Raw genomic sequence first — 26356 nt, forward strand, 5'->3', positions numbered from 1 at the left:
GCTGAATAAACCCTTTCTTTTAAAAAGGCTTTCAGCCATGGTAGTGAAGTTGGCTAATAATACCTCCCAGCTACAGGACATTGACTAGGCCAGTGAGCCCTGATGGGCCTCAGCTTCCTCCATCGTAATTTGGGAACCCTCACCTGCGTACAGCATGGAGAGGAAGGAGGAGATAGGAAGGTGAGGCAACTTTCAAACTTTTTGTTACAAAGCGAGGTCAGCGACGCTAAGGGACTCGCCCAAGGTCACCAAGCTGGCCCATGGCCTAGCTGAGACTCGGACCCGGACCCTCCACCTCCTCGCGCGGAGTTCGGTAACGAAGGCTGGGAGGAGAGCGGACCCTCTGACACCCGCAACCGGCACCCGGCTCCGGCTTCAGGCTCGGTCCGCCCCTCCGCCGGCGGCCGGGGCTCCGCCAGGGGGCGCGCGCGCGCAGGCCGCGGAGGAGCCAGCCGCCGCCTCGCCTCTCTCTATGGTGGCTCGAGCGCGGCGGGAGCGGAGGCGCGCTCCCGAGAGGGGGCGGGTCCCGCTGGGGGCGGGGCCACTCGTGGGCGGGGCCACGCGAGGGGCGGGAGCGGCCGGGCCGGCCGGCCGGGGATGGAGAGGGGGGGCCCACTTCCTGGGGCAGGCGGTGAGGATGTCGCGTCCGCCCCCCGGTACCCCTCAGCCCCGGAGACGCTGCGGCGGCCGAGCCTGGAGCCCCCCCGCCTGAGGCGTCCGCAGCCTGAATCCGGCCCCTCTCCTCCCCTCCCAGGTGCGGGCCGGACAGGCGGCCGTGGCAGGTGAGGAGGCGGCGGCGGTGGCGGTGACGCCGGCCCGCGGGGCGCCTGGCCTGTGGTGGGGTCCAGGGGGAGGCCGGGGTGGGGGCGCTGCTCCGCCTCGGGCTCGCCCGGCTGTGTGGTCTGCGGGCGCCTCCTCGGTGCCGGGCGCGGCCTGGGACTGACTCTCAGCGCCCCCCACGGGATGGGAGTCCCCGCGTCGCTGGGAGTCTCCTTCATTGTAACCTGCACCTGTCCCGTCCAAGTCCCCCCGGAGAAAGCATCCCCCCTCCCCCGTGGGCGCGGTAACTGGGGCCGCGTAACCGCAGACACCCCCAAACGCCCCGCAGACCGGCGGGTCCAGTGAGTTGGTGCGGGGGAGCCCCTGCTTTGCCCAGAGTAGACTGACCCAGGTGCGCGGCGGCGGCCGGCGGCCGGCCTCCCCCTTCGCAGAGGACCGCAGCCGGCCCCGCTTGTCCCGCTGCAGGAGCCCCGCGGGCTCCCTGGGAGAAGGGGACGGCGGCCGGAGTTGGAGGCTTGATGGAGAAGTTTGGGAGTGCGGCTCTGCCCTCCGGGTCCCCGGGTCCCTCTTTTGGGAGTTGCCCGGTGTCTGAGATGACGGTGTGTGTGGGAGGTCGCCAGGGGCTGAGACGGAGCCGGAGAGGGGAGGGGGGCGCTCTTCGCCGGCTGACCCGGAGACATTTGACCGGGCGTGGGGAGGCCGGGCCAGACAGACTGGGGAACCGGAGCCGCAGGCGTCCGGCCGCTCGGAGCGGGGTTGCAGGCCGGCCGGAGACGAAAACCGCGTCTCTCTCCCCCTTTCCGTGGGTCTGCCGTTCGCTCCAGGAAGGACGCGCTGCTCGTGTGGTCGGGGAAGAGGGGACCGCACTCCTCCCAGCCCGTCCCAGGGAGGGACGAGCGTCAGCTTGGAACTCGGGCTTTGCCCACGACTGTCACTTTGCACCCTGGCAGGAGGCCAGAGACGGAGTGAGCAAACATCGCAGGCGCGTGTGGCCGTCCCGGAAAGCAGTCAGCACGGTGTTCACCCCTGTTACAGGTGGCTGGGGGGACAGAGGAGACTGCCGTCACCCCTGTGGCTGCCGCATCTGTCCGGAGGAGCCTGGTGGTTTTCCCAGGGACAGTTCCAGCGACTGAAATGTGGCCAGGGCGCTCCGTGTATTGGACCACTTTTCTAGGAACGGAAGTAGGCAGGAGACACGGGGTGCTGGGCTGAGCCTGTGCACAGAGTCCTAGGGCTGGGGGCTGGCAGTAACGACCTCTTTCCTGTTGGGGTGTTTCGGGTTGGGCACTTTACTCTTTTTTGTCCTGGTTGCGTTCTCTTTCACACTCAAGGAAGTCGGTAATGATGTGCGTTGGTGAAATTCTGTCAAATCTCCTAATCCGGACGTCAGAGTACAACTCAAAAATTACAGCTTACTGGGCGGTGTTAAAATGTTTGAAAAGTGTGCACGGCACTTGCAGATGGCTGTGGCGGGGCTCACTGAGCACGTGATTGCGTCTGAAGACGATGCTGTGTAATCGAGGACACTCCCTGTTTAATGTCTGTGTCTGACTGCAGGCCAGCTCGCCGGGAGCTGCCCCGCGGATCAGGCGGGTAGCTGCAGTCCCGACTGTTTACTCTGCGATCAGCGGCTGCCCATTCTCCACGTGGGCTTAATTTAACCAGTTGCTAAAATGATACAAACAAAATGAGAGAGCCTTTCTCAGAATGCTTAAAATTAACTTGTTTTCTTCTTTTTTTTTACATGTTTTATTGTTGTTCAAGTACAGTTGTTTCCACTTTTCCCTCCACCACTCCCCCCCCCAGCCCCAGCCCCAGCCCCAGCCCCAGCCCCAGCCCCAGCCCCCAGCCCCCAGCCCCAGCCCCAGCCCCAGCCCCAGCCCCAGCCCTCCCTACCTCCCACCCTCCATCCTAAAACCCCCTTGGTGTTGTCCACGTGTCCTTTATGCATGCTCCTGGAAACCCCTCCCCCTAATTGAGTTGTTTTTCAAACTTTCCCACAGCCCAAGCTAGTTAACATTAACTCTGCTTAGCACCATCTAATAGGAATGCCTCTTTAAGGGTTTTAAAAATAGCGGTGGAAAAGGCATTTTCAGTTGCCAGCATTTAGGAAGACACACTAGCAACAGTATATAAAAAAAAAGGACAATTTCCCCCCTAATTACATGTGCAGTGTGATGTTTGACCCAGCCAAACCCATCTGGAAGAGGGTTGTGCTAGGAGTGTCGGAGAGGACCCACATAACCCTGGGGTGTGTTAGAGGGACTAATGAATTCCAGCTTGATTTTTTTTTACCCATAATAGTATCTGTAATAATACTGCTATTGTTTTAGTGGTCCATTAGGGACATCAGACTTGTACTAGGCATAGTGTATGTTTTGGGAGGAAAGGTTAACCTCTGCACCTTGGAATCGCGAAAGCCCTGCAATACAGAGCTGAGATACAATGTAGAGTTTGATGAGAATACATGGTTTAAATTGCTGTTGAGCTGCTTCACGATCATTATTGTTGTGTGGAACGCTGACTGATTATTAGTTTTGTTTGGTTACTGGCTATTGGTTGTGGTTGTTTCTGTTTATGTAAGAAAGATTTTGGTAATTGTTAAGGCCAGTATTTTTATATCCAAACTCACAAACTCCCATTTTGTTGGTCTGGTCACTTCCGTGTTTTGACTTTGTTATCCCTAGAGTGTTGAAACCCTAAAACCTGTTGGGCCCTTAATAGGATACCCTTTTACGGTGTATTTCACATGAAAGCCCTCTGGGTAGGTAGGGACCCTCATCCTCATGTTCAAAGACCTCAGCCGTCCCGGTTTCCAGGTTTTGCCAGTTATCATGGTCAGGACAGTGGTCTTCCCTCATCCTGGAATGCCATTCTGCATTTAAACTCATTGTCCTCCTTTCTGGCAGTGAGGACGGTCTTGAAGTTTCTCTGCTGTCTCTCACGCAGCTTGAATGTGCCCCATTCTTGCTGCTTTTGGGCCTGCCAACATTCTGAATTTGAGCTAAGCAGTTGGTTAAGAGAGTCCTACTGTATATTTTTAAGCATTTTCCTTTTTCGAAGCAAGCATAAAGTCTGCATTTCCTCTGGGGGAAAACTAGCTCTTTGGATTTCATAGAAAAACCAAAGCTGGTTTTTCCAGCTTTCTACCAATATGAAACCTTAACTTGCCCTTTCCTTCTGGTTTGGTCAGCGTGGGGGGGAACTGGAGGCACTGGCAAGAGCCTGAAGTCTCTTAAGCCTTGAAAGAAGCTCACATCGTGTTCATTGTGGCTTTAACCTTTTTAGCAGCTTTTATTGCGAGGAATTCCCAAAAGCCAGTGTTCCTTGAAAGATTCGGTACCCAGCAGTTGGCAGCTGAGTCACTGAGGGGCTCCTTTAAAACACAGATTTTTCAAGTCTAGTCCCACCTCCTGGAGATTTTGATTGAGTAGGGAAGCAATGACCATCATCTACATTTAAAAAAACCTCTCTGGAGCTGTCCCAAAAGCTCCCCAGGTGATTCTGATTTGTAGCAGGTCTGGGCGCCTCTACTGTGACTGTTCTGTTGCTTTGAAATTCTTTATACATTGGCAGTCCCTTTAAAAGCATCGTGTTATTCAGGATGTTTGATTTTTCTGGAGTAGTCCATTTCCTGGTCATGAGAGATAACAAGGAGCTTTTATAACTTTTATGTAAATTACTTCACTGAGAGGGCCCCACCTTTGCTCCATTATCTCTCTGGGGTCACGAGGGAGGGTTGGTGAGAGTGGCTTCCTTTATTTCCTGAGTGGGCGAATGAATGATAATGTGGAAAGGACTGGAAGTCCATTTAGTTATAATAATCCGTGTTGGGCAGGAGAGATGCCTGGGAATTCTCCGTGTGCAGGGTTTAAACATAAAGGCAACCTGGCCTGTATTTCATGTCTACGTAGCGGAAGTGCTTATGGAAAACAGTAAGACCTTAATAGTCGATAAAAGTTCTTCATAGGTACTTTGCCGAGTTCATGGAAAGAGGAGAAATTGCTGAGATACAGAGCCATCTGAGTTAAAGCGGAATTGGGGAACTGACTGTGTTAGGAGAGTCAACTTGGGGAAAAGCCTAATAATGCAGGAGACAGACAGCCGTGGTCTGGAATCCAGCTCCTGCCTCTGCTGGCCACGCTCCTGTAGACCGAGGTGGATTAGCCTCCGTGAGCTTGGTTTTCTTCGCCTGCAAGGTGAAAATAACGCCTGGTAGGGTTGTTACACGGATAAAAAGAGAAAAATACGTTCTTTGTACATGGCCAGAAACTCAGCGATTGTTCTTCTCTCCCACTTTCTTAGAAGAGTTTTATTCTGTAGGCTTAAGATGTCTTTCTAAATCCAGCCTCCTCTAGATCTTTATAGGAATATCTACTCAGCTCTTTTTTTTTTAACTTGAAAAACTTTTTCAGTTAAAATTTACATTCAGTATGACTTTGTATTAATTTCAGGCATACAGCATAGTGATTAGACATGCGTAGACCTCACAGTGTCGCCCCCCGCCCCCGCCGCCGTGTTTCCAGTGCCCACCCGACACCATATGTGATTACGATGTTATTGTCTATATCCCCTACACTGTACTTGACAGCCCCGTGACAATTTTGTAACTTTCAATTTGCGCTTCTTAATCCCATCACCCTTTTTCACCCAGTCCTCCCACCTCCCCTCCCCTCCCCCTCCCCTCCCCTGCCCTCCCCTGCCCCTCCCCCTCCCCTCCCTCCCCTCCCTCCCCTCCCCCTCCCCCTCCCCTCCCCTCCCCCTCCCCCTCCTCCCGGCAACCGTCAGGCCGGTCTCTATATCTGAGTCTGTTTCAATTTCGTTCGTTTATTTTGTTCTTTCGATTTCACATGCAGGTGAAATCATACGGTGTTTGTCCTTCGACCAGCTCTTTCAGAAGACGGTATGAAAGAGTGAGGACTAGAGTTCAGTAGAGAATATGGGTAAGAAGAATGAGTTTTACACTTTAAAAAAAAATTTTTTTTTAAAGGTGTGGCGTGCAGGCTTGTATCCAGAGTGGCTGTCTGCGGGAATAACTTCATAGCACTGCCTGCGTTCTCCCTGACGTGTCCGGGTGCAGCCCGGGAGTGTGCAGCGCAGGCCAGGAGGTGGCGAGGGCGGCCCTGTGAGGCAGCACCTGACGTCCATTTCTTTCTTCCTTTTCCTTTCTCCCTTTTCCTTTCTCCCTTTTGGCTTTTGGTGTTTCTTTTTCCCCTCTCTCCTCCCTTTCCCTCTTTCAGATTGCCCTCCTTTCAACCTGCCAGTGGGGCCACAATTAATGGAGGGAAGGCCGGGCCCCTGGAACTCCAGGCTGAGAGGTCGCTTGTGGCTAACACCTGTCTCCAAGCCACATGAATGGGCTCTTTTGTAGGCGGGACGTTCAAAAAGCCGATGAGTAGGATACTGGTTGGAAGGCCCCATGAATGAGGCGGCGCGTATAAACCACGAGGGAATGTGACCTAAAGCCGTTTTAGAGGTTTGTTTCTGAGACTCCATTTCTGTGTTGACTTTCGATGTTGGTTGAATTTTTACATCCAAACCGTGAATCTGTTTATTGCCCAAACTAATTTCTGTCCTGTCGACTGGGAATCATTTGTATTCTGAAGAAGTTCTGCCCTTAGGGCCTCTGCTTTGTTCCCCAAATATCTAACTATTGTGTAATACAATTAAAGTTTTGTTCTCTGCGCTGCTGACATAATTAGTTTAATTTCCGCTCCTTATATATATTTTTTTGTTGGCAGCGGGGAAGTTAAAATACGAGATGTTGCATAAAACTGCTTTTTTGAGGGTGATTTTACTGTCAGTTGAAGGGATGTAGGCCCCGGGGTAAGTTTTTAAAGATGTCTTATTCAACTTTCCTATAATAGACTTTCTCTGTATAGAATTAATGTATTAAGACACATAATTGGCTATTTAAGCATTCAAAAGAGACGGTGCCTGGCCTTTACCCCGTGGTGATATTTTTTCCTACAGCTCTTGAGGAGGCGTATGTACTCTGGGGGAACCCCTAAGTATCTTACAGCTACGAGAGCACAGGAACTTTTGCAAAGACGGGAGAATGGAGTGGTTTTCTGAGATAAGCTGTGCTATTTAAGTCCCTCCCCGAGTTGCGCCGCTCTCTGCTGTTTAGATCATAGCGTTGGCAGGCCTGATATGCAGGTGATGCCTGGCAAATCCAGTTTGCGATTTTCCTGTGATACATTTCACAGAGAGGGCTCTGGTGTTCAGGAGCAGAAGTTGCTCTCAAGGAGACTTTACATTTAATTACGCTAATCCGCACTTAATTTCCTACAGGGTTTTGGAGAGGTTCTCACCAGGCTGCCGATTTCACGGAGTTACGACCTACACAGGTTTTCATCTGTTGAAGCTGCTAACTTTTTTTCCCCCCTTTAATGGAAAGTGACCTTGGTCTGATAATTTCTCTAGTGTCCTCTCTTACAAAAAGACAAATCTGAACCTTGTTCTCTCAGCAGCCTTTTTCAGTGCCTGCCACTCATGTGCTGAATTTGAATTTAAAGAAAATTCCGTTGAGCAAGGGTGACTTACAAAGTCCGTTCCTTTCCCATGCTACAGGTCAGCGTATATCTCCTAGCGCGGCATTCACATGCCTCTTCCAGAACCGCATGTGAAAGGACGGTTTCATTATCTCCGGGTGGTGGTGTGGTCCGGGCTCCCTGGGACTCTGCTTTGTTTCCACCAGGCCGGCTCCAAGAATAGGGGAAGCCCAACCTATTGGAACGTTTTGGAGCCAGAGTGATTTGCTCTGAAACATTTTAACTGCCTTGATCCTCTGGAAAGAAATGCTGCCTAGTCATCCTGAAACTTAACAGGAAGTTTGGCCAACTGGAGCCTCTGCTGGCCTGTGAGTGGTTAAATGTCATTAAGTAATCAGCCCCATTCCAATCAGTAACTGCTAGATGATGTTGAGAACTGGAGGCAGGGGGTGGGGGTGGGGTGGGGTGGGGGGAGTGGGGGGGGAGGGAGCTTAAATAAATGGATGGTCCCTTCCCACCCCGTCCTCTGTCTGTTGCACTCCTTTCATTTGCTCTGGGAAAATCTTTCCAGTCTCAGCCCTGATCACACACACAGACTTACGGCTCGTGAATCAATATACTTGATCTTTAATTAGACAGGAGAGCGTGTTATCCCCCCCACCAAGCATTTTCTTTGAATCTAACTGTATTTTTTTTTAGACTTTCATAATGATTAAGATGTCTGCTTGAGAAATAACCAAGCCTCCTCCTCTATCAACTACCACCTTTTTCCCAGGTCTTGAGCGAGTTGGCCCATAGCCAATTAATTCTACCCTTTGTGACCAGGCTAAATAAATTATTATTTTACATGACGGCGCCGAAGTAGATTCACTAGAGCATAAGGCTGTATTTGAAAATGCTGGACAAAAGGAGTGCTCTAATCTGGGGCTTCAGCGGGAGTAGGTCAGCTGCAGTTCAGTTACTCTGAAGCATCCTTAGTCAAGGATGGTGCTGGAAGAGGGAGAAATTGTTTGGGGACTGTTCTCGCAGATTATAAAATCCAAATTGCCCAGACAATGATAGCGGGAGATGGAGAGGAACAGTTAGGGGCTAAGATTCTGTGCGAGGGGCACAGGGTAGGAAGGAAGGAAGAACCAAGATGAGGAAGAGAATCCCGGCCCACAGCGGAAAATTCTTAGTCCTTCAGCTTCTCTCCCATTTGCTTTTCTCTGATCTCTGTCTGTTACAGTCAGGTACCATTCATACTCATCCTCCCAGGTACGGATGGGAGAGTCTCTGTAACCCTTCTGTGTCAGAGGTGAAGCTGACCCTGGCCAGTGTTTGCTGCAGAGCGGGCGGGGAGGGGCCTGGGCGGGGAGGGGCCCATCTGTGTGTTCCCGGAGAACTAGTAGAACAGGCACGCCACCTTCCTGGCTGCCCCCACTGCGTGGTTGGACCCAGCGCCCAAGGTGGCTCTGAATCATTGCGCCAACACCCATCGATCCGGCTCTGCATCTCCCAGCCCCGACTGTTGGCACAGTGGCAGTTTAGCAGCTGAGTAGTGGCTGTGAGTCAGCTGATTAAAGGGGGACGCCAAAACGGGAGCCCTGCACTGTCACCTCCAGGTGATCCTCATCAGAGTCCTAAATCTCACTTATTTAAAAAAAGTTTGCCCTGGCTAGTGTGGCTCAGTGGATTACTTGCCAGCGTGAGAAACCAAAGGGTCTCCGGTTCAATTCCTAGGCAGGGCACATGCCTGGGTTTCGGGCCAGGTCCCCAGCTGGGGGTGTGTGTGCAGGAGGCAGTGGATCAATACATCTCTCACACATCGGTGCTTCTCTCCCTCTCTTTCTCCCTCTCTTCCCCTCCCTCTAAATATAAATAAAATCTGTAAAATTTTTTTTTACCTAAAAAGAATTTCTTTATCAGGGATTACATACAAATTGTGACCTTTTCTTTATTCCTAAAGGCATAAACAAGATTACATTTTACTGCAATAGATGTCAGATTTTAGTGTGTGTAGGAATCTCCTGGGTGTTTAGAAAAAAGATTCCTGGTTCCTAGCCAAAACCTGTGGAATCAGTGTCTGGGAAGGAAGCTGGGATTTTAATGTAGCTTTTCTGCAGACCATACTTGGAGAAAGTAGTACTATAAGAAGGAACCGCATATTAAAAACAATAACAACATCGGGTTGGCCAAAAAGTCCGTTGAGTTCTTCCTGTAAAATAGAAGACATTTTTTTCATTTCCACCAATAACTTGATTGATTTGGATATTTTGAATATGTCAGCTAGGGACAGCTATACCACGTGGTATAACGTTAATTGTTTCAATATCTTGATCTGATCGCCGTTGACTTCGGCTGGTCCACCCGACCGTGAAGCATCGTCAGGCGAGAAATCTCCAGCACGAAACTTCGCAAACCACTTTATTTTTTAAAGATTTTATTTATTTATTTTTAGAGAGGGAGGGGAGGGAGAGAGAGGGAAACATCAATGTGCGGTTGCTGGGGGTTATGGCCTGCAACCCAGGCATGTACCCTGAGTGGGACTCGAACCTGCGACACTTTGGTTCGCAGCCCGTGCTCAATCCACTGAGCTACGCCAGCCAGGGCTAGAACCATAGTTTTAATATTCAGGGATTAGGTGAGGGACACTTACCTTTAATATATTTAAGAAGAAATTGGTAAAACTTGCATGTGATGCCTGAATCAGGAGGGAGATGGACCTCTTTTTAGCTACATTTCTTGTCCTATAACTACTCATAGTTCATAAAGGTGCTTAAAGGTGGGAGATAGAAAATAAACCATGGGGGTGTGTAGTGTCTTCGAGGCGCTTCAGTGTGTGCTTGCTTTTTAGAAGCCTTTTATGAGTAGTTTAGGAATAAGCCTTAATTAGTTTGTGTGGCTGTAATGTCAAAATGAATTTTAATTTGGAGCAGGGGAGAGAAATCTCTTCATGCATGCTTTGCATCCTGGTTTCATTAGTGAGTGGGTCGAAATGTCAAACTTGATAGATTATTGGAGCTATTATTTGGTAGTTAAACAATAATGAGGCTGTTTGGGTGTTTGCAGGGGACACTGCTCCCTGCGCCTGGACTTCGCACCGGGGCGTGCTCGGTGGTTCAGAAGGAACAGTGGTTCGGAGCTGCGGCGTGGCCGCCCTTGGCGCGGCCGTCTCAGTGGCTAGCTGCACGTTGGGGCTGTGGACAGGCGCTGTTTACTGCTTTCGGAAACAGCTTATATCCCAAAGTGTCTTTGGTTGCCCCATAAATAGCTGGGGAAACCTAGAAATGGAGAAAGGTGTTGTATGTGTCTAGGTTATTCAAGTCAGGCCTTTTTTCTGTAAGCACTGCTAGGACAAACTCTGTGTAATTGGGGCACGGTGGGGGTGGGGACTGTTACCACACTGTTGACTGCCAGAGCCTTTCCCCCCTAGTTGGGTGACAGTTCACTCAGAGAGCGCGTTGTCAGGCTGTGTGCCAGACTCCTACAGGGGACTCTGGTGTTTAGAACCTTGATTAAGAAAGAAGGATGGGAAACACGAGTGAGGGCACAGGTGTTTTTGGAAGTCCCCACGCTTGCTCTGTGAAGTCTCGAATTTTCACTTTGAACATTATTACGTTTGGTGACGGATGTTATAAAACCATCTTCACAAAACAGTCCCCTTTCCTCTTGAAATCGTATGTTGCCAACAGAGCTCGGGAAGCGCTAGGCGTGCTCAGCAGGATTTATCTCGCTCATCGCGTTGCGTAAAACGGCACTTTTCTCCTGAATGAAATCGCATGTATTCTTCCGTGGGAGTTAGGGGAAGGCTCATGGGTGTGAGGGGGATCAAGAGACCGACGCTTTTATTTTGCCATGTGATACTTGTCGCACCTGCACAGAAATTACCAGCAGCTCATGCTGCTTGCCGTGTGCCAGGGACTGCGTGAACCCGTCGCCGCCTCGCGACGACCCTGGGAGGGGTAGGGCTGTGACCCGGGTTCTACAGAGGCGAAAATGCAGTGCAGGGCAATGCAGTGCAGGGCGGCTGAGCAGCGGGCCTGAGGCCGCGGCCGACGAGCCCCAGGGGTCTGGCTGCGGAGGCCCAGCTCTCAGCGCCAGGCCGCTGCCGCCTCTCACCCGCCGGCTCCTGTCGGGGTTGCTTTTTGGAGCAGATCTTTGGAAACGGGTTCCACGCGTACAGCGTGGGCTTAAAATTACCCTGTTGTACCTATGTACCCTGTTGTACATAGGCCTCCTTGTGTGGAATGTGATTTTAAGGTGATGTTAGCAGTGCTCGTTGCTTGTCTTACTAGGGTTAGTTCTGTCAGCACTGAGGATGGTGGTCCAGTTGTTTCCCTGATTCTGAAATTATCGTCGTATCTGTTACATAAACTAGTCACCCTTAAAATCGCATGGGGTTAGAGGAGAATTCATCGGTGGTTTTTGTTTTCTGTCCTTTCTTTTTTTGGAGTGCCCTGCTATTTGTCAGTACGTCAGGAGGCCTTCTCCATACAGTGGCTTCTACAGAGGATGTACACACCTCGCGGGGCCCTGTGGGGGGTGGCAGTGGGCCCGATGGTGGCAGACCGACTGCTTTCAGGAAGAAGCCCGGGTTCGTAGGCACTGACAGCCCAGCGTGGTTATCTGGGCCTGAGACACGTGTCCTGCTTCCGGCGCGTGAGAGGCCTGTGAGGCTGGGTTGGAGGATCACAGAGGAAACATCATTTGCATTTTTTCCACTGACCTCTCCCTCACATTCTGAAGACAGCTACAGGGACTTCTGTAAAAAAAAAAAGCAACAAAAAACAAAACAAACCAAAAAAACAAAAAAACCCATTTGTAGTGAGATGCCTGTCACGTGTGAGGGGCCCTACCTGGTAACCACGTCTTTCCCAGTTTATTTGTCTCATTGGTGCCGTTGTCGGTGCTTTGGGTTTCAAGCAGGACACTTGGGGCTGGATGCTGAGCTGACCTGTCAGTGAGAGGTCATGCTGCAGGGTGACTTTGCTGCCTTGTGGCTCGTCGCTCGGAGGAACGTACCTGGAGGGACAGGGCACGGGTGATGCCTGCAGTGTGTTTCCGGTGGTCAGGCCAGCCGCTGGTCCCTGCCTAGAGAACCTTTACCCCGCCTCCCCATAGGAGGAACTGCAGAATAATATGAAATGTGCTTTGCTTTACAAAGTTTTCACCTTCCTCAGTTCTCCATAGCGGTTGGACAGTTGGGTGACTAATTGCATTTTTACAATCACGCGCATCCCTCATCCTCGGCAGCCAGTGATCTGTTCTCTATGTCGGTAATTTTGTCATTTCTGAAACGTAATGGAAATGGGAGTCGTCACAGCCTGTGACCCTGTGAAATGGGCGTTTTCTCCTCGTCATGGTGCCCTCCGTCTGAGCAGTTGCGTGCAGCACAGTCCCCCCGCTGTGTTTGCCGAGAAGCGTTGGTTCCATGGTGCGGATGGGCCCCCCTGTCACCGCTCACCCCCAGAGGGGATTCTGGTTGTTTGCAGTTTGGGGTATCAAGGATAAAGCTATTAGCAGTATTGGTGTGCATGCAAGTTTTAATCTCTCTGTTCAGTACCCCAGAATGCAATTGCTGCATCTTATGGTAAGTGTGTTTCATTTTTTAAAGAAACTGCCACACTTTTCTGCAGTGGCCGTACCAGTCTCCAGCCCCACCAGCAGTGTGTGAGATCCAGTTTCTCTGCATCCTTGTCTGCACTCGATATTGTCACCACTTTTATTTCGGCTTTTCTGATAGGTAGGGTATCTGGTTTTTAAGTTCAGGTCACCAGGTTACTGAGTAACACCGACCTGACAGACGAGTGAAGATTTTTGAGTGCAGTGTTTGTGGTCTGTTGACTTGTTTTTTTAAAAAAAATACTTTATTTATTTATTTTTAGAAAGAGGGGGAGGGAGGGCGAGAGGGAGAGAAACACCAGTGTGTGAGAAAAACAATCGGTTGCCTCTCACCTGCTCCCAGCCGGCTGGGCCAGCAACCCAGGCATGTGCCCCGACCGCCCCCGGCCGGGAATCAAACCAATGATCGTGCGGCTCGCAGGCCGGCACTCAGCCCACTGAGCCACACCAGCCGGGGGATTCTGTAGTTTCTTTGCCGTGGTTTCCTTAGGAGAGGGAAGACGAAGCACAACGAGGGGAAGCAGGAACTGTGAGCACGAGACGCTCTCCCTTCTTCCGGCAGCGCCCTGCGCAGCCGTGCCCCTGACAGTGCTGCTGGTGATGGCGAAGGAACGACAAACACTGCTGTCCCTGCACTGTGGTTTTTGAAGAAATCTTTTTTTCTAAGATTTTATTTATTTTTTAGAGAGGGAAGGGAGGGAGAGAGGGAAGGGAGGGAGAGAGAAACAAACATCAATGTGCGGCTGCTGGGGGTCATGGCCTGCAACCCAGGCATGTGCCCTGACTGGGAATCGAACCTGTGATGCCTGGTTCGCAGCCCGCACTCAATCCACTGAGCTATGCCAGCCAGGGCGGTTTTTGAAGAAATCTTCGCCCGAGGACATGTTTATTGACCTGAAAGAGAGAGACAGAGACAGAGACAGACCTCAGTTGGTTGCCTCCTGCAGGTGCCCCGACTGGGGATGGAAACCGAGACCTAGCAACGTGTCCTGACTAGGAATCGAACCTGCAGTCTTTTTCGGTGCACGAGAGGACACTCCAACCAACCGAGCTGCCCAGCCAAGGGCCCAAACTGTGAATTTTTGGTTAATTCTTAAGGAATTTGCCTCAGTGAATATAGCCTTAAATATACTGAAAATTTGGCTTAGGATGGCCTTCACAACTTCCTACAATTGTTCTGTTTCATTGGCAATATTAATTAGCTTACACCCTACTTGTTTTAAAATACTGAGATAGTAGCCCTGACCCTTGTGGCTCACTTGGCTGGGTGTTGTCCCGCAAAGTGAAAGGCCGCCGGTTCGATTCTTGGTCAGGGCACATACCTGGGTTGTGGGTTCGGTCCCTTTCACATTGATGCCTCTCTCTCTTTCTTCCTCCCTCCCTTCCCTTCTCTCTCAAAACAAATCAGTAAAATCTTAAGGAAAATACTAACGTGGTACAAAAGTATGTATATAAAGCAGAAGTGTATTGAATGCTTTTAGACATTTGAACTATATGTGTTTTGTATCTTTCTGTGTATAGATGGGGTTGGCAAAGGTGGTGACAGTTCGTTGTATGGAAAATAATATCATAATTGAGAAATAATGATACAAGAGTAAACTTTGTTTCCTGCACTCACAGCTGTAGACTGACTCGGCCCACTCCTGTACGAACGTGTTCTCATATGTGCTTGTGTGTGTGCGTGTGTGTGTGTGCATTCATTCACCTGTTGTTCCGTGGTGCCGCCCCTCGCCCCCGGGCGGGTGATGTATTACAGGCATTTTTCCTTGTGATGTTTTTTTTTTTTTTTTAAGCACTTCATCCTTGGGACAGAGCTTGGGGTTCCTTTCTCTAACATTTTTTTTTAGTTTGTTTTCTTATAAAAGGGACGAGAGAGATACCTTTGAAAGATCTAATGGAAATATATTTTATTCCTGTTAATAGGCGTTTAGTTTGAAAGAAGGTTGTGGCTTTGTGTGCAAGTTAATTACTAGAATTCTGGATGTTAGTGTACGTCTGTCCATTTAAAAAGTAAGCAACACAAGTCCGATTTTACGATGCGACCTCTTGCAGAACCTCGAGGGACGCAAGAGCCCAGCGCGCAGCCATCTTTGGAGAGTGCGAGGTCCTCTGGGTGTCTGTCTGCCCGCCAGCCGCCTGGTCACAGGGAGGGTTTCCTTAAGCGCTGCTGCCCTGCACAGTTGGGTCTTTATTCTGAAGTCGCCCTTTCTGCCCTCTCTCCCCCTTCCATTACTTTGATTACCTCGATGGGACACTCAAGCTGTGCAGTCTTATCCTTTTATGCCAGAGCCCACAGAAGCCAGTTGGAAGATTAACTGTAGGCGAACGGGTAATCGTACCTGCCTGGCGAGACGTCACCCGCCAAGGTGAAGCACACGGCAACAAAGGCCTCCCAGACGCGAGGGCCTGAGTGGGGGTAACGTGATCTTGCGGCATTTGTAGTGGGAACCGGGGTGAAAATGTAGGCAGTTGGACTTGGAGGCAGGACGTGGGCATGGGGTGAGGGATTGGAGATGGGGGGGAGGGGAGAGAAAGTGTGTGTGTGTGTGTGTGTGTGTGTGTGTTTGGGGAGGGGAAGAACCCAGAGGCACACAGTAAAGGAGAATTAGGAATTCAGGAAATTCCACTCTAAGTGGAATTGCAGAATCCTTGTTTGGGAAGGTTGTCCCTGAGGACTGGGACGGGAGCGGCCCCGTCACCTCATTGCAAAGCTGTTGCAGGTGTGGGTGATGGAGTTCGACGCCAGGGCCTTTTCTCTGCCCTTTTTCCGTATTAGCAGCTCAGGGGAAAAAATAATAAATGAAGAAATCGCTCCGTTTAGAAAACCACACCCATCCAGTGGTTCCGAGATTTCCGTTGCCAGATGTCCAGAGGGAGCTGCCCAGGGTAGCAGTTCGCTCACGTCGCCGACCTCTTCTCTGCCGGTCTTGCCGTCAGGTCCGCAGACTGCCGGCAGCCCGGGTTTCTCCTCCCCCTCCTGCAGCTCCCCGTGCTTTTCCTTCCTGACGTTTGGGGACCTAGCGCGCGGTGGTGCCTGCGGTAGGCCGCGGCCGTGCCCTCGCCCTCGGTACTGGCCGCCTTTCTGAACTCGGAAGCATCGCACAGAGGGGGGAACAAAGGGCCCACATTGGGTTACAGAGCAGATGCTGGGAATGGCCCCCGGGGGTTGGGGGGCGGGCCCGGTGCGTGCGCCCTCGTGAAGCAGGCGCCGGGGTGGCTGTGCCGCAGAGCGCCGCGCAGCGGCTGCGCCTCACACAGGGCCCGCTCCTGCCTCCGAACGCGAAAGTAGCTCGTTAAAGATTAAAGGGACTGCCCGGTCCTCCTGGTCCCAAGATGGAACCGTTCCTGCGCGGCGACGGTCTTCGTCTCCCAGGAGAGGCCATTGTATACAGCGGGTTTGTGCTTCCAAGTGGCACAGCGAGCCCGCGGCGGCCGATGCCGCGGTGATAAGTCGGCCTTGGGGGACTGCGAAGACACACGAGGTGCACGGCCTCCCGCGGTTTGCGTGTGTGGGCAAGACTGCCCCCACGAGCGTTCAGCAGCCTCCGCGCTCAGCCCCTGTCTGTGGGGAGGTTTTCTCCTTTGTGTTATTTGACTGTTCTGTTGAGTCAGGTGAACTTGAATCTTCGCAGTCGTAAAAATCCCGCAAAGCCCCTGTGCTGCACGCACCCCAGCTGTGAAAACGTCTGGGGGTAACAGGACCGCGGGTGACTGCCCAGACCCTTACCAGCAGCGGGGAGGGGCCTGCAGCGCATCACGCCGAGCGACAGGCACCGTGACCACACTCTTACAGGGGACTCAAGGGACAGACTGAACAAACACGGGAAATGGGGACAGGCTCACAGATGGAGAGCAGGGTGGCAGCTGGGTGGGCGGGGGGAGGTTGGGGGTGGAGGGACTGCGCAAAAAGGAAAAAGGACTTGTGGACAGGGACAGCAGTGGGGTGATTGGGGATGGGGAGGGTGTAAGGGGACTAAATGGTCATGGAAAAATACAATAAAGATTAAAGAAAAACATCAAAACATAAAAATAAAATCCTCAAAAGTAGTTAGGATAAATGTCTCTGGGGGCCTGAAGAAGATAATGGGCCAGTGGACAACATAAATTCAGCCCAATTGCTCTGTTTTTTGGCCTTTTCTCATGGGGGAGGGGACTGACGTCTAAGACGCGCTTAGTGAGACTGCTGTTCAGCTTGGTGGTGGCTGAACAGCAACTTTGCAGAGAGCACGTTTCGCTCAGGGAACACAGCTCTCACCTGTCTCTCAAAACACGACCCAGGGCCTGGCGGCATCACGGTCACGTGGGAGAGGAAGATGCTCATTAAAGATGCGGACTCTGGAGGCTCCCTGCAGGTCCGCGGGTTCAGTGCCTGGGGCTGGGTAAGCACTCCTGTTGGTTCTCGAGTGCGCTTGGAGTCGATCTTGAATATCCTCAAGTGGCCTTCATTTTTCATGTTTAGTTTCTGTGATTTATTAGATGTCAGATGTTTTGGAGGTATACTAGTTTAAAAAAAAAAAAGTTAGCCCTGGCTGGCGCAGCTCAGTGGATTGAGCTCAGGCTGCGAACCAAAGTGTCAGGTTCGATTCCCAGTCAGGGTACATGCATGGGTTGCAGGCCATGACCCCCAGCAACCGCATATTGATGTTTTTCTCTCTCTCTCTGTCTCTCTCTCCCTCCCTTCCCTGTCTATAAATTAAAAAAAAATCTTAAAAAAAAAAAGTTAAGGGAACCCAGAATGCCAGAGATTCGAATTTGGCTATGTCTCTAGTTTTCCACATGGTGAGACAACCACTGTTTTCTGGGTTTATCAGTCCACCACCTGTGAGGCAGAAAAAGTACATGGACATACTTAAGATTAATTTTGTTAAAAAGAAGAAATGTGCAGTATTATTGAGGATGTTGTGAATGGGAGAGTAGGTGGGTGTTGAGAGGAGAAAGTGAGAAGGGGACAAGATTAAGTAGTTTATAAATGGTAAAAAATTTGTCAAGTTCAACTGAATTTTAGTTTTTTTTTGTTTTTATTTTTTAAAGGTTTTATTTATTTTTAGAGGGTAGGGGAGGGAGAAAGAGAGAGAGAAACATCAATGTGTGGTTGCTCCTCATGTGCCTCCCCGACTGGAGACCTGGTTGACAACCCAGGCATGTGCCCTGACTGGGAACTGAACTGGTGATCCTTTGGTTCACAGGTCAGTGCTCATTCCATTGAGCCACACCAGCCAGGGCTCAACTGAGTTTTAAATTACCGTATTTGGTAACACTTGGATATATGCTTGTTGTTAAGAACAATTCAAATGCCTGTAAAACTAAAAATACCTCCTTGATCAGCTCTGATTGCCGTTCCCTCTTGGGCAGGTGTGTCCTTTCATATCTTTCTCTGTGGATTTGGTAATTTTCTACGGATTTGGAAAGCTACAGATTTCTGAGAAGCGAATTATTTTTAATTCTCCTGACACCTGCTTTATAATGTTAATATATATTGCAGAACAAAACGTGGGTTATCAATGACATTACATACTCCTGTTCACACAAAACAATGGGTGTGGACGTGTGCACATGTTACATACATACCTATACACACAAAACATACACACATACACACACACCTAACGCATCTGTTGTGACCCCTGGGAAAAGTGAACCTAGGTAGCTTTGGGCGGTGCATTACTTGTGTGACTTGTAAGGCAGTGAAAGAACTTAAGTGCAAGGCCACCGTTATTTTTTAAATTTCCCGTACATATTTTTATATTCTAATGGTTTTCGTTTAACCTCATAAAACCTCAAGCGGCTGAAATCATTATTTCGAATTCAGCATCTTTTTAAAGCTCCAAATGTGTAGTCCTCAGCCTTTTCCGTTTAAAGGCAGTAACTAGGAGGGAGTGTGTTTCGGGGGGGGGGGATCCCAACCCGGGAAACGATCATCTGTGCTGGCTTATCTCACCTGCTGCGCGGGGTTCATCTCCGCGGAGGTAGGGAGTTCCGGAGCTTCTGGCCCTCGCGGTGCTGTCCGTATAATTTACATGTATTTCCTGGGCACGGCACCTCCGGGTTTTCCCTTCCTTATTGACTAATACAGATGAGTCAGATGCTTCTCACAATACTTTTTTTCCCCCTTTGGAGGTTGTGTATTCGTCTGTACTGTATGGGCCCCGAGCGTTGCTTCACATGAAAACGTTGTGACTTATCACCCACTGCAGCAATATTTCTTGACGATGTGTGGCCCCTGAGATAATGGCGGTTAACTGTTGGAAAGGTGCTTTTATCATTGGAAAAGGACTAATTAGCAGACACTGTAGGAAAACTTTAAACAGCCATTTTCTTTTTCCACGTTTAAATTAAATTAAGTGTTTTATTTATTGTATTTTTTTTTCCCCAACACAGCCGTTTTTCTGAAAAGGACAACGCTGAAGGGGAGGACATAAACGAGGGAACGTAAAAAGTAAAATAAAATAAATAAGAGAGGGAACATAAAGCGTTCTACAGGCTCAGTGTGGCTATCCTACTGTAATAATGTAATTAAGGGGAATGAAGTGATTGGATAAATAACTTTTTTTTTAAACTAGCCTGTTGAAAAGGAATAAAATTAAGTAGCGTAGTTTTTAAAACCCAAATTATGATGGTCTACATACATATTTTAGTTGACCTAATAAAATAACATTTACTGAATGACCGTTGAGTCGGCAGCTACGTCCGGTTTGCACCTGTGAGGCCTCCCTGGGAGGATGGGTGCAGCTGGGTGTGGTGGCCTCGGATGACCAGGCCAGGAAATGGGTGATGACCGTGAGGAATTTCAGGCAGGGAACAGAAGGATCTCATGTGAACTCGAGTTTATTTTTTGTCAAATGAAAACAGAAAGCAAGGCCTTAATTTGTTATTTTCTCTCTCTCTCTTTTTTTTTTTAGATTTTATTTACTTATTTTTAGAGAGGGAAGGGAGGCAGAGAGAGAGAGAGAGACATCAATGTGTGGTTGCTGGGGGTTACAGCCCGCAACCCAGGCGTGTGCCCTGACTGGGAATTGAACCTGCGACACTTTGGTTTGTAGCCTGAGCTCAATCCACTGAGCTTCGCCAGCCAGGGCTTGTTGTTTTCTTTGTATAGCACCAGTGCCAGCTCTAGCCTGTCAGGGCAAATTCAATAATAATTAGTTGCTCTTGATGATCCAGTCATTCTAGAATTGATTTTTTAAAAAGTAAGCTGGCCAGTAAATGAGAATTGACAAACCGAGGGATTTTTTTTTTTCTTTTAAAAGTGTTCCCGCAGCTTTCCCAGACTCCTGTATTCCTTCAGCGTCTAGCAGGCAGAACGGTGGATATAGTTCAGCTTGAGTAGAGAGAATGTGACAGCTGATGAAACAGAACCTCCAGTATTTCTGTCTTGATTGGAGAACTTGAATTGTCGGAGGAAGTCGAGAGGCCAGAGGAGGCCTAGAGGGGGAAGAAGGGCGATTCTGGCTGGAGCTCACAAAAACTCTCCCTAGTGACGGAACAGCCCAGGTCCTCAGGCCCCAGGTGCTGTAGTTTGGAAATGGCAGAGAGATTTCTTGACCAGCCTCTTGGGGGCGATCTTCAGAGCCCGGGCCCAGCTCCCTCCAGGCATCTTGCTGTCCTGAGCCCCAGCTGTTCTCAGATGAAATTTCAGAAAGTGATCACCGGAGCTTTCTGGGGAAAGGTTCCAGAGTCCTGCAGAGGGGCCGGCATTAGGGGAGTGAGGTTTACCTGTCCCCAGTCATCAGCACTCAATTAAAAAAAACACAAAAACAGTGGGGCACCTTTCCCCTTCCAGGTTGCAGTGCGCTGCGGTGAGCTCCGGCTCCGGCTGAGTTGTTTGGGAAGTGTGTTTGCCCGGCATGAGTCAGCACGGCCCTGGGTAAACCGCCTGCTCTGTTGCAACCCTGCTTACCAAAGATATGTCCCCAGGCGGCACCATTCACTTTGCCTGAAAGCCGCTGCTGTTGGTTCCTGAGATGATCTCATCCGAATGCTGCTGCAAGGACTTCAGCCGCTGGAACTGGAGGCAGCTTGCTTTCTGCCCTGGCAATGTTTTGAAACAGGCAAAAATCAGGTAACCCCAGATTCTTTCTCTTAGTTTTATTAGCGAGACTGGAGCTGCAGTGGAAAATTCTTAGTACGCGGAAGTGAGTCACTGCCCTATCTTCGGCTGTCTCGAAGTTAATCCTTCAGCTCTTTGGGGCTTGAGTGGGGAAAGTTTTTTTTTTAAGATTTAATTTATTTTTTAGAGAGGGAAGGGAGGGAGAAAGAGAGAGAGACATCAATGTGCGGTTGCTGGGGGTCATGGCCTACAACCCAGGCATGTACCCTGGCTGGGAATTGAACCTGCAACACTTTGGTTCACAGCCCGCACTCAATCCACTGAGCTACGCCAGCCAGGGCTGGGAAAGTTTCATTCATTTGGCCTCTGGATACGGTTGTAGACCTAATTAGACCATTTATTATTTAAACATTAGAGAAGTCAAACCAATTTACAGCTTTATCCATCTTTCCTCTTGTCTTCTGTTCTTTTTTGTCTTTGAGAAATACTTTAGTCAAACTAGTGGTTTTAAAATAATACTTTATTAATTTGAGAGAGAGAGACATCAGTTTGCAGTCCCACTTGTGCATTCATTCGTTGGCCGGTTCTCGTGTGCACCCTGACCGCGGAGCAGACCCTGGCGTATCAGGATGGCGCTCTAACCCACTGAGCTGCCCGCCTGGCTGAAACGGAACGAGTGTTAAAGGAAGAGAGAGGCAAACGTATTTGCTTATCTGCCTAGTTATCGTGAGTGTTGAATTTCAGAGAACACTCACTGTTCCCCGGTGAGTTCCCGAACCCCTGTCCGCGGTGTTATGAAGAACCTGCTCTGGTCCCTGATTCTGTTGAGCCTCCTGCCCTCTCCCCCTCCGCCTCACCTCTGAACTTTTTAGTAAGTCTTCAGCCTCGACACTAGGTAACTGCCCCCATCCAAGTTTGCTTCTGCTCCTTGCAGTTGCCCCAAATATCCATGCTCTCTTTTGCCCCGGGCCCTTGCACAGACAGGCCTTCTCCGAAACACCCTGCCCCGACCCCACCCTAGTGAGCGGGCCTGAGCCTGGGCATCTCCTTGATTCACCGGGAAGGGCTGGCTGGTGCTTGGGCGCACCCTGGGTTTGCTCTGATCATGGGTGTATTGAACATCGGCATCTTCTATCAGCATTGTATCCGGGGTGCTTGGCACATAGCAGGTTCGCAGTAAGGGTAGAACGAGGAAGAGTCCGTACTCCCACAACTCTGCCCCTCTCCACAACCCTTCGCTTGGGCTTCCGCCCCTGTTACCCTACGCATGTTTTCCTGAAGCTCCCCAGTAAGCTCCCGACCACCTAACCTGCTGCCCTGGCTTCAGCCTTTATTTTATTACTTCATCTCTGCCAAGCACTTAGCACTGCTGAACCGTTCTTTTCTTCCCCCAGCAACACTCTCCGTTTGGCCGTGAGGCCTCCTTGTCCTTTCTGAGTTTCCAGCGTGCTCTCCCGTTACTCTCTTTGGATTATCCTGTAACTGTTGACGGTGCAAGGTTTTGCCTTGAGTATGTTTTCATTCTTCCCCAGCCCCTTCCTCTAAGGATTTCTAATACACCCATAAATTCAACTGTCTTCAGGATTTTTTACCAGCCCAGCTGTTTGTCCCAAATTTCAGGTCCGTCCATCATCCCTCCCTCCCTCCTCACCTGAGGACGTGCTTATTGATTATAGAGAGAGAGGAGGCGGGGAGAGAGCTAGGGAAACGTTGGTTGCCTCCCATACCTGCCCAGACTGAGGATTGAACCTGCAACTAGGTATGTGCTCTGACAGGGGACTGAACCCACAACTTTTTGGTGTATGGGACGATGCTCCAACCAACTGAGCCACCCGTCCAGGGCCAGATCTTATTTCCTGCTTCACAAGTCTTGACAGACTTTGTCTAGCTCGACAAACCTTCCAGTATGTTCAAAGGCCCTTCGGCTCCAGGCGCACAGAACAGCTCATGTCTCCCCTGCCCGGTACCCGTCATCTGCGTCTGTTGCTGTGTGTTTGAACTCGGTTAATTAGATCCACCAAATCTCCCTGTTTACTCTTTGTAGACTTCACATCCTCCAAATGTGCTAAATCTATCATTGCTAAACCCTGTTGATTACTACTCTACTGGAGTACTGTTTGATGTGTCCTTTCTTAGTTCCCACTGTTATTGCCTAAGTTCACCGGAGGTCAGAAACTAGACGTTTTGTGTAATGAGCCCAACGGCTTCGAGTGCGGCTGCTCTTAGTCAGGGCCCACGTTGTGCTCCTCAAAGGTCAGGGGCAGCCCCGTTCTCTCCTGTCTCACACCCTGAAGGCTTTACCCCACACTAAAGCCTTTGCCTCTGGGGGCTGGAGTTTCTAACTTCTAGTTCAGTCCTTATCTCAGCTCCGTCTGCATACAGTTGCCAGTTATCTTCCTAAAGGCCACATCTAATCTTTTTATTCTGGGCTTTTCAGAGTGCGGTTGGTTCCTTATTTCCTGCTGAGCTTCCTTAGGTAAAGTCCTTCCCAGTTGGGCCCCATCCTCTACCTATCTTATCTCTGTTACTGTTACCTGTCTTATCTGCTTCTCCTTTCCCAGGCCGGTTCTCTCCTCTCTGACCTCACAGAACTCCTCATTTCCTGGTTCCTGGTTTTCCAGTGTCCTTTCTGGGCTCCGGCTAGTGCTCGTGGCCTCCCCTTCTCCGGCCGGCCGAGTAAGTGCTCATCCCCCACGAGCCTCAGTCCATACGCCACACCCTTTCTGCCTTTCTCACGTAGGGTTCTTCTCTTTATTTCTTCATTTACTTATTGGTTGATTTTCGAGCAAGAGAGAGAGAGAGAGAGAGACTTGACTTGTTGTTCCACTTACTTGGGCATTCACTGGTTGGTTCTTGTACGTGCCCTGACTGAGGATCGAACCCGTAACCTTAGTGCAGCGGGAAGACACTCTGACCAACAGAGCTTTCCCGGCCAGGGCTTATTCTTTCTCGTTTAGATTTCCGCAGCACGGTGTGTCCCTTCCACTAGCCTGTTGAGTTCTGTGACAGTGCCTGGTCCTGACCTGGTTCCACCAGGCAGTGGCTGACGTGGGTCTCCAAGGTCAAACCACTAGTTCAGATGTCTTCATCAATCTTAGCAGTATTGGGACGTGTGTAAGCTCTTTTATGAGACGGCATGTTTTTGGTTCCTGTTTGATGAACTTGAGCCCATGGTGCCTAATCCATGTGTGTCTGGAACCGTCAGGTTAACCATTCAAAGTTAGTTTGAAGATTTATGGGCCTCGCTCAAACTGGATTCCACGGTGTCACCTAACACTTTCATAGCATCAGTACTGTACAAAGTTATTCCCCTGTGTCATTTTACTTGATACAAGTACCTGCAGCACCCTTTGTTGGGTAGGCTTTATTATCCCTGTTTTACTGGTGGTTGTGAAGCTACTTCTGACATGGAAACCTACATTCAGGTAAGACTCAGAGAGAAAATGTGCTTTTACGTTGCGTCAAGCAGTTGGTTTGTCTCTTGCACTTAAATAGACCTTATTGACTTGCCCGGCAAAGGTGCCTCTGCTCAGGGCGCACGTGCCGAAGACCTTGCCTTTTCCAGGTCCCTTCGGTCGGAGGGGAAGGAGGCGGTTCCCAGGGCCTGCCTGACCTGTGGAAGGGCCTCGACAGCGTTAAGAGACCTTGACTGGAGTTAGTGCGCCTGCTCCAACCTCTGAAGCTTTTCCTTTGTACTCGGATGGTGTAGAATCTGTTAAAACGTAGTGCAGAAGCGGAGTGTCAGACCAAGTTGATGAGTGAAGGGAGTCATCACAGAATGGAGGAAGTTGAGTGTCGACAGCAGAAAAGCAGTTCCAATAAGTGATTACGTTGGTAGGGTAATTCACATTTTTGGGGGGTGCCAATATGCTGTGTTCGGGACGGTGTGGAGTTTGATTGTAGAAAGATGAACCGCAAGGGCTAGGAAATAATCTCTGTTAGATGCTGGTATCCAGTTTTGGTCCCCACATACTTCAGAGAGGATAAAGAGGATTAAAAGTTAAAAAAAAATAAGTCATCATACGTTTTTTTTAAAAATGGAAGATTTTTAGCCTGGAGGAAGGAAAAGCTAAGAGATGATGGATTGATTACCATCTTCAAGTACAAGAACGGTTTCTGCCAGGGGGATTCTGATTAATTGTTCTTCATGTACTTCAAAGACTTGAAAGGAAACGGGTTTAAATGGAAGGAGGAGTAATTCTAATGAATATGAGGAAGAGTCTGGTCTTCAAAGTCGAGAAGCATTTGAACGGCTGCTCAAAGTGTTGAGTTTCTGTTCGGCTTATGTATCACCGAGTCACAAATCACCCTGAAGCTCTCGGTGGCCTCAGATGACAACCGTCTCATTGCCAGTCACTCCGTGGGTGATGCAGGGAAGAGCAGCGTGTTGGTATGCCCCGCGTGACGGTGATGAGACCCGAGGGCTCCCCACGGCGCCGCCCAGACGGCTGGGGCCTCAGTGCTGGCGGCTGGCCGGGGCGTCTTGGTTCTCCTCCACGAGGTCCATTTCTCTCTTGGCTTCTCACCACTCATCAGTGTAGATCTGGCTCCTTTTCCCTGGGGGATGACTTCTGGGGCCCCACAGTGGGAGCTGGGGAGCCTCTTAAGGCCCAGGCCCGAGAGTCCCGCATCATCTCTGTGCCCCAGGATTTCGGTCATAGCGAGTCACGAGCGTGGCCCATATCCAGTGGGAGGGGACACGGGCAGGAGCAGAGTGCCAGAGTCACACTGCAGGAGGGCGTGCCGTGTGGTTGGGATCGTTGTCCCCGATTTTGGAAACCGTTTACCGCACTGACCTGGGAGATTTTTATTGCGAATAGTCAATACATGTTAATTGGGTAGATAGTTTGAGCATATGCTTTATGAACTTGGTCGCATGTCAGGGTCGCATGTCAGGGTCACCTGGAAGCCTTGTATAAGCACGGACTCCTTAGGTACCATACATGTGAGTCCAGGGCTCCTGAGGGTGTCGGCACTCGAGAGACCTGTTCCCTTTCCCTCAGGTGGCTGTCAGCACAGCGGCAGTGGGGGTGGGGGAGGGAGACGAGATGAGGATAATATTCGGGGTGGGACGGCAGGCACTCTAAGACAGGCCCGTGGTCTCCTCCTCCCGGGGCTTGGCTGAGCCTCTGCCCCACGCCCTGCACTCCAGGCCGCCCGGGGCGGGGGTCTCATCCCCTGAGCATGTCGTCGGAGGGGTGTGCCTGCGCGCTTCACTTACTTTTTTTCTCGTGGTTTCTAGCACTTTTTCCTTCATAGCACTTTCTAGTGTATGATTAAATATTTGTATGGCTATTTGACTGATGTGTAACAGACAAAGTACGTCTGCCCAGCTTTCCAGGATCTAACGTAGTGCCTGTCCCGGACGAGGTGCTCAGTGAGTATTTGTTGAGTGAATAAGCGGTTGATTGCGTGCCTGCGTGATTGAAGC

The 26356-nt window shown here is 50.2% G+C and overlaps 1 protein-coding gene across 12 annotated transcripts in view; it reads left to right on the top strand.

The window, feature by feature from the left end:
• The first annotated feature begins 558 nt into the window (after positions 1-558).
• Positions 559-26356, top strand: part of RFFL (ring finger and FYVE like domain containing E3 ubiquitin protein ligase) — a 60747-nt gene continuing 34949 nt past the window's right edge. For 6 of the 12 annotated variants that reach the window (XM_045835670.1, XM_045835680.1, XM_045835681.1 and 3 more), the window contains exons 1-2: positions 559-782; positions 5637-5723. In XM_045835670.1, coding sequence (XP_045691626.1) covers positions 5720-5723 — 4 coding nt within the window. In that variant the 5' untranslated portion in view covers positions 559-782; positions 5637-5719. Of the gene's footprint in view, positions 783-1947; positions 1963-5636; positions 5724-7353; positions 7643-20792; positions 20938-26356 lie in introns of those variants that run through there. The other 6 variants (XM_045835673.1, XM_045835684.1, XM_045835685.1 and 3 more) reach the window with 4 other exon arrangements.

This window comes from Phyllostomus hastatus, unplaced genomic scaffold (genome assembly GCF_019186645.2).
Source record: "Phyllostomus hastatus isolate PE091 unplaced genomic scaffold, TTU_PhHast_1.1 phas_contig_210, whole genome shotgun sequence".
In the NCBI taxonomy this organism is placed as follows: domain Eukaryota; kingdom Metazoa; phylum Chordata; class Mammalia; order Chiroptera; family Phyllostomidae; genus Phyllostomus; species Phyllostomus hastatus.